We start from the raw sequence: 7,851 nt of genomic DNA on the forward strand, positions 1-7,851 counted from the left end.
GAATTTACGTCCTGTAAGTAGAGTTTCTCTAAACTCATCACTGTCAATTTTTTGTTCACGATACTGCAAAATTATTCTATTCTTGGGGACAGTTATCCCTTTCAAGTTCCTTTTTACGTTTGTTTTGTTCTGAAAGCCTTAGAGATGCAGGCCAGGGTGACTGGGACAGAGGTGGGGTCCCTACCTAGTGAATAGAACTTGGGAGGCAGAGAACTCGTTTTTACGCCGGTAAAGAGTAAAATCCCGAGTCGCAGTTGATTTCATGCAAGCAGGGCTGGAGAGGCCCAGGGAGGACCTAGTTTGGGGTGAGCACCGGGATCTGTGAGCCAGTGTTGCTTCAGCGTCTCACGGTACGTGTGGGGGGAGGCAGGTCCCCTGTCCCTCCTGGTCCCATTGGCACTACCCTTCACCCCAGTCTCTTTGGAACTATATTAATAGAAGGCGACACTTCACACATTGGCGCTCAGACCCCAAAGGGAGGCTGGCAATGGCTTGGCAGGTGGGCAAGAAGCCGGGAGATGGGTGGGAGGGTGGGGCGGAGGCATCGTCGAGCGGCGTTTGGCTCAGCCAATGGTAGTTCGGGGCAGGGGTGGCAGAGGCGGAGGCACCGAGGCGGATCAGCCAATGGAGGGCGAGCAACTACTGGAACGACCTGGTGACGTGAGGAGCGTTCCATTCGCCCAGTGGTGGGCGGCTGCCACAGCTGGTTTAGGGCCCCGACCATTGGGGCCCCTTGTCAGGAGGAGGCAGCCTCCGGGCTGGGGAGAAGCCGCTGCCACCTCGGGCGGCCGACGCAGTCCCCTGGGACAGTGCACTTCCTGGCCTCGGTTCCCGGCCGAGTTCTGTCTCCGGGGTTCAGGTAACAAGGGGTGGGGGTGGGGGTCTCCGGGGTTCGGCCGCGTGGTCTACCGCTCCCGCGGCTGCTCCGGGACGCGCGGACCCTGGCTCTCCCCTTCTCGGATAGGCAACTGCCGAGCCCCTGGCCGGGGGTGACTACACGTGGCGGGGCGTGTGTGAGTGTGTACGAGCGTGCGGAGGTGGCGCACGTCCCAACCTGCCCGGGGCGGTGGTCGGCGGCGTGGCCGAGGCAGGGCGGGCCTCCCGAGGCCGCGCCCGCCGCCCGCCTGGGACTCCGGCCTCGGCCCCGTGCCGTTGGGCCGGTCGCTGGTTCTTGACGGATTTTGATCTTTGTTCTCCCAGGCCCGGCTCCCCTTCCTGGTCTCTCTTCTCTCACTGGGCCGGTTTATCAGGAGAAGATTGTTTTCCAGGTTAGTTTTACACAAAGGAAGTGTCCTCTGTACCTCTGGTGCCCCTTCCCCTTTCCCAAGCCTTCCACCTTCTCCTTTCCCTGCTCAGTTCCTCGTCTCTCTTGGGACCCTTACCCTCTCCAGCCCAGGAATGATTTCGAGTTGGTTGTTTCTCATCAGTCAGGTGGGCTGCAGGCTTCCGCCTCATTCTTGCCAGCGCGGGGCATGTGGTATCAGTAAATAGAGGCCACAGCACCCGACCTGAGAGGAGGAGAAGGGTGGCAGTGGCAGAGAAAGGCTGGGCCTGGGGATTCAGGATGCTAAGTGGAGATGGTACTTCTGAAATGTCCCAGAAAGCACCTTTATGACTTTTCTTGACTGCTGCCGTACCCCGCTCCCGCCCCTCCTCCCCCCAGCCATATCAGAACCTCTCCTGCTTAAGTCAGCCTTTCACCTACGGGTCTGTGATGTGGTTTCATTAAGATTCCCACCAATGTTAGGCTAGACCAGCAAGGTTGGTTCATTTCCCAGACTCAGGAAGTTAGGAGGGTTTGATTAGGGGAAATCTGTTTTGAGTAAATACAACCTGGGTTTGTGTACAGAGTGTCCACAACCTCCTAGCTCTGCCAGAGGATGACTTGTTCCCTGGTGTGATTCACATTTGAGTGGCTAATTGAAGAAAGAAGGCGAAGAACTGGAGGAGGGGTGGGAATGGCTCCTTAAGGACAGAAACTCTACTATTATTTTTAGAGTCCTCTTTGTGATGATTATAGAAAAATATGGTATAGTGGAAAGCTCCCTGGACTGAAAGTCAGCAGACCTGTTTTCTTGACTTAGCTTCATGGCTTTGTGACCCTGGAGAAGTTATCTCCCCTCTTCGGTCTTCACTTTACTCATTTCCAAAACAAAGTAATTGGGCCTATCAACTACAAAATCCCTTCTAGTTCCAAGGTTCTATGATAATCACATCATCAGTATTATATTGGAAGTAAAGAGGTATATTTAAGAAGATATGCTAGCCCCCCTCTCTTTTTGAGAACCTTTAACCTATTCTTCTTTTAGGGGACAAAAACAGATTGGAAATAAACTCTCCCATTTCTTCACCCCCATCCCTTCAAGCAGTGCTCATCTTTCTGCCTCTGGGAAAGGAAGATTGAACTGCATTTTCTTGTTCCTGTCTCATTTGTGTGTGTGTGTGTGTGCTTTTTCTTAGGGCTAGAAATTGGACTTCTGATGATGTTTGACCCAGCGGCAGCAATAGCAGGCAACGTGATTTCAAAGCTGGGCTCAGCTTTTGTTTCTTGCCTCTTGTAATCACAAACCCATTTTGGACCAGGAATTCCAATCATGTCTGTGATGGTGGTGAGAAAGAAGGTGACACGGAAATGGGAGAAACTCCCAGGCAGGAACACCTTCTGTTGTGATGGCCGCGTGATGATGGCCCGGCAAAAGGGCATCTTCTATTTGACCCTCTTCCTCATCCTGGGGACGTGTACACTCTTCTTCGCCTTCGAGTGAGTTTCCATTGAGTAGAGTTGCCTGATTATGGTTACCTTGGGTTCAGGGGAAGAACCTTCTTTCTGGGGAGTTTGTGGCTAGTCCTTGGATGGCTGTCATTGTCCTCTTGGGCAATGTCTATAGATCATGCCAACTGAATTCGTTGCTTTGAGCTTATAGCAGAGTATGTGCCTCCTAAAAACACCAAGACCCTTGATACCAATTTTATAGCACTGATTTGGGGCCACCCCTGGAACACTTGGGAGATAAAAGAGTTTGTCTTTATTACTCACCTCCCCTTTTCAGTGATCTCCTTAGGTGCTTAGTGACAGACTGCCTCTTCCCTACCCCTCCCGAGCCTAGGGGCACGCCCTGTGGTCATAACTCCACCCCATAATACTCACTTATTCTGTTATTCTGGGTCCTATTTCCTTAGGGCTCAGCTCTCAGCTAGCTGTTAAATTGAAAAGCCAACTGAATTGGGAACCTGCAGGCTGGTTCCAGCCTCAGCTGTGCCACAATCTAGCTGTGTGTGTGGCACATATGTGCTTATTAAATGTGAGTTGCTCTTTCTTTCACTCAAAATCACTCAACATAAACAACTCTCTATTCTGTGTGTGCCTGATACCAGCCTTGGAGTTATTTTTTCTGTGATGTAATAGCTAGTACTAGAGCCACTGTTTGAAGTCTGTGTAGGTCACTGCTCAAGGGAAGTGGCCAGTTGGATTCTAGGGTACTGTGGCATGACTCCTGGGTATGCTGAGAATGCTGTACACTCTAGGGCTGGGAGTAATGCTGATTGGTTTGGGATTACAGTATTATGAGGAAGGCCTTGAGGAGCCAAGAGGTGTGTTTGTGGACTATGAACCACACCTAATATGAGCCTGCTACAGTTCCTGTGCCCTGGTGACCTGGAAATGGAGCTTCCATGAGGGGGTGTGGCCATGGGACGGTAGGACAGGGCTTCTTGGCCAGACTTCAGTGGGTAATTAAAATGAGCTCTGGTCTCTTGGGGCTCATTTTTGTCTTTCTTCTATAAGGGCTTCAGGCTTACCCAGTGCATCAAGGGTGATTTTTTTTCGGGCTGCTTTACCGGACTTTTTTTTTTTTTTTTTTTTTGTTTTTTGGCGGTCCACGGGCCTCTCACTGTTGTGGCCTCTCCTGTTGCGGAGCGCAGGCTCAGAGGCCATGGCTCACGGGCCCAGCCGTTCCACGGCATGTGGGATCCTCCCAGACCGGGGCACAGACCCGTGTCCCCTGCATCGGCCAGCGGACTCTCAACCACTGCGCCACCAGGGAAGCCCTTTACCGGACTTTTTGATGGTTGCAGCTGGCTTGAGTAACAGCAGAGGAAGGAGGGGGACATAGTTTATAACAGGGCTAGGAAAGTAAGGTCAGAGGACCTCTTTGTCAAAGGCACTTCTGTTGCTGCTATTGCTGCTGACTTTGTAAAGTATTTGGCAAAGTCAGACAGTTTGATGTTGGCTTCTTAGCTGCTTTCCAGTCTGAGTTTCATGGCTGAGTGTGTGTGTGTGTGTGTGTACTTGTGTGTGTGTGTACCTATGTGTGGTACAAGTGAGTGTGTGCAGGTGGGCAGGCATATGCATAACATTAAAAAAAATGTTTCCCCACTCCTCACCCTTCTCCAAGTTTTCTTTGCTTTATTCCTGCCTTGCTTCTTTTTGGAAGTGCAGAGATGAACTCTGCTTTCTATCATTCTCACTCCTTCCTCTGCCGAATCACTAGCTCTTTTGCCACCCTCCCTGCCCCGCCCAGGGTTAAATTTTTGTGGTTGGAACCATTCAAAACAGAGATGAGATTTGTTTCTAGACCCTGAGTGAGCTGGTAATTCTGGGCCCAGGAAACCTCTGGTTTGACTGGCCAAGGGAACTTGAAATTTGGAGCTACTGGCATTTGACCCTTTTTGTATCTGGGAGCCAGACAGAGTCTGATATGGATCTGTTCCACTTCGGCCCTGAAGGCCTCTGAAGAAAACTGCCTGTGGGATGAAGCTTGTAATTAGCCAAGTTACTGTTTGAAAGAGGCAGGTTGGGTTTTCTACCAAGATGACTTTTTCCCCCAAGTTATTTCTTGCGCTTTGCCTTCGGATATGAAGGGCGAGGTTGTTTGTAAACTGCTCTGGGTTCCAACTGTCTGTGGGGTAAATATTTTTGAGGGTAGGGCTTGGGGGAGGGAGTAAGAAGGCCAGAGGGGAGAAGGAAGTAAACGTGTTAGCTGAGCAGTGGAATGGGGAAGGCTACATCTGACCAAAGGGGAGAGGACCCTGGCAATGAATCCTTTTTTTACTGAGAATGGTAGAATCTGTGTGAGCGTGCATGCATCTGTCATATGCAGACACACAGGCACTCTAGGTGGCAGCTGCCTTGAGCCTAACCAATGATAGGCTATACAGAGGATATACCAGCATGCCTCTGAGGAATGAAATTTCTTTCTGGTTGACCTTTTTCTTTGGGGTCTGTAATTTACTACCCACCACGTAGTGGTGGATAGGGTTTGGGGGCAGAATATGGGCTCCTTCGCTAGTATGAGAACTTAGGGAGACCTCAAGAAATCAGCTGGGGGCTTCCCTGGTGGCACAGTGGTTGAGAGTCCGCCTGCCGATGCAGGGGACACGGGTTCGTGCCCCGGTCCGGGGAAGATCCCACGTGCCACGGAGCAGCTGGGCCCGTGAGCCATGGCCGCTGAGCCTGCACGTCCGGAGCCTGTGCTCCGCAACGGGAGAGGCCACAACAGTGAGAGGCCCGCATACTGCTCAAAAAAAAAAAAAATCAGTTGATCTAGCCCCCTGCCTTCAGGCAGTTGAGGGTGTCTGAACCACCAGTGACAAAGGGCTGTCTCTTTTCATCTTTAAACTGTCTAGGAGCGTAGACTATATATCCCCTGGCTGCTGCATTTTGGCCTTGAGGAAGAAAGTTCAGATCTTGAGGCACATCTGGACCTGCATTTTAGTAACAGCGTCCTGCTTGCAGCAGGTGCATAGGAATGAGTGCGAGGTGATTTATAACCACCCGTGGCACAGCCCTGGGTCAGCCAGATGGCTTGAGAAATCTGGTCAGGCGTGTGGGCGCCCCTTGATGAAAAACATGCAGTGTTAGTAGTGCCAGTGGACATCTTTTTATTTTTGGATTTTGCCTTTACACATTTAGATTTCTCAAAGGAGGGACCCGTAATTTTCAGTGGACAGACAGTAGGTTGAATACGTAAACTGAACAAAGGTGGTCCATCCAGGAGCGAGTTAGCTCTGTATTGTTAGAAGTGTTTCCAAAGAAGCTGGGTAGCCATCTCTCAGGGCTGCTGTCACAGAGTGGATTCCTGCCCAGGATGGGAAATTGGGCTAGATTATCACTAGGCCTCTTGCAACTCTGAGAGTCTGAAATTCTATATAACTCTTGTGTCTGTCTGGAAAATTCAAATACACACACAGAAAAGGAGGGGATAGAAGATTACCAGTAGGTAGCTGTATTTTAAATGTAATTGTATCTGTAGTAAAAATGTCTTTGAATTTTGAAGCAGAGTGTAAATTGTACAGTACTTAAAAAAAAGAATTACCTTGCAAGTAGAGATTATCATACTAAGTGAAGTAAGTCAGAAAGAGAAAGATGAATACCATATGATGTCACTTATATATGGACTCTAAAATGTGACACAAATGAACATATCTATGAAACAGAAACAGACTCAGGGACGTAGAGAACAGACTTGTGGTTGCCGGCGGGGGTGGGGTGGGGTGCGGAAGGGATGGAGTGGGAGGTTTGGGTGAGCAGATGTAAGCTTTTATATATAGAATGGATAAACAACAAGGTCCTACTGTACAGCACAGAGAACTATATTCAGTATCTTATGATAAACCATAATGGAAAAGAATATAAAAAAAAGAATGTATATATAACTGAACCAGTTTGCTGTACACCAGAAATTAACACAGCATTGTAAATCAACTATACTTCAAAAAAATACTTTAGTAAAAAAAAAAAAAAAAAAAAGAACTTCCTAATGTATTCTTAGGATGAGGTATTTAGGAAGTGTGAGCTTTGAGCACATGAACCGTTCTCAGTCCTTTTTACCCAAACCCTGTCCAGCTTGTGTGATGAACACACAGCAAACAGCTTGGCCGGGAATGTTAGGACACTATAGCAGAATGACACTGACAACCTGTGAGCTGTCCAGCTACCGAAAGGCTATTGTGGTATTGAGTCAAATTCAACTTCCTCATAAAGCTTGGGGAAAGGACCAAGTGCACTGTGTTCTGGAAGTGGCTTCCTAGCTGTCTCTTTTAACCTTGTGACCTGATCACTAGTGGGGTCAAGGTCCTGAGACTTCTCTTGTGGCAAGAATGATTGTGTGACTCTTGACCCCTGAACTAGAAGTAGTTTGCTGCTATGATCAGTGCTTATGCCTCACTGTGCTGTATCTAGAGGAAACTGTATCAAGGCACTATCAAACCCTGTTGGACTGACCCTCCTGGGTGCTCCTGATGTACAGAGGAGTCGTTGAATTGGATGAACTGAAAAAAGTTTTGTAGCACTGCTTAGTAATTGTCCCACTTCTAGCCTATTCATATTCTACCTCTTTTTCAAGTCCCTTCTTGAGTCTTCCTTCCTTCATGAAATTTTTCTAGTAATTTCTGCATTCTCAGGACTAATTGTACATACCAGTCATTTAATATGTAATTATATGACATTTTTTATATTTCTGAATTCTGTGGTGATTACACTTCGAGCTCTTTCAATGTCAGGGACCATCTTCTGTGTCTATGTGGCCCCCACAGTGCCCTCTGCCAGGCCTTTCATAGAGTAGGTGATCAATAAATGTTGCTGAATTGATACATTCTGGATGCACTTAAAATGTAACAGTCTTGACTCACAGAATCATAGAGTGATAGAGCCGGAGGGGACCTTGGAGACTCTCCCTATCCTTTTGCAGGTGACAAAACCAAGTCTACAGAAATGGGGTTATTTCATCAAGATCGGTCGGCCAGCCAGTGCCTTTATATGACACTACTTTTTTTTTTTTTTTTTTTTCGTTACCTGCACAGGCCTCTCACTGTTTTGGCCCCCCCCGTTGCAAGGCACAGGCTCAGGAAACG

General features: G+C 48.7%; 1 protein-coding gene across 2 annotated transcripts in view; it reads left to right on the plus strand.

The window, feature by feature from the left end:
• The first annotated feature begins 687 nt into the window (after window positions 1-687).
• The window catches only part of ZDHHC9 (zDHHC palmitoyltransferase 9), a 31,182-nt gene continuing 24,018 nt past the window's right edge, over window positions 688-7,851 (plus strand). Inside the window, exons 1-3 of one of the 2 annotated variants that reach the window (XM_007450477.1) lie at window positions 688-859; window positions 1,201-1,268; window positions 2,461-2,761. In XM_007450477.1, coding sequence (XP_007450539.1) covers window positions 2,595-2,761 — 167 coding nt within the window. In that variant the 5' untranslated portion in view covers window positions 688-859; window positions 1,201-1,268; window positions 2,461-2,594. Of the gene's footprint in view, window positions 860-1,033; window positions 1,269-2,460; window positions 2,762-7,851 lie in introns of those variants that run through there. The other variant, XM_007450476.1, reaches the window with a different exon arrangement.

Source organism: Lipotes vexillifer, unplaced genomic scaffold, assembly GCF_000442215.2.
Source record: "Lipotes vexillifer unplaced genomic scaffold, Lipotes_vexillifer_v1.1 scaffold215, whole genome shotgun sequence".
Lineage (NCBI taxonomy): Eukaryota > Metazoa > Chordata > Mammalia > Artiodactyla > Lipotidae > Lipotes > Lipotes vexillifer.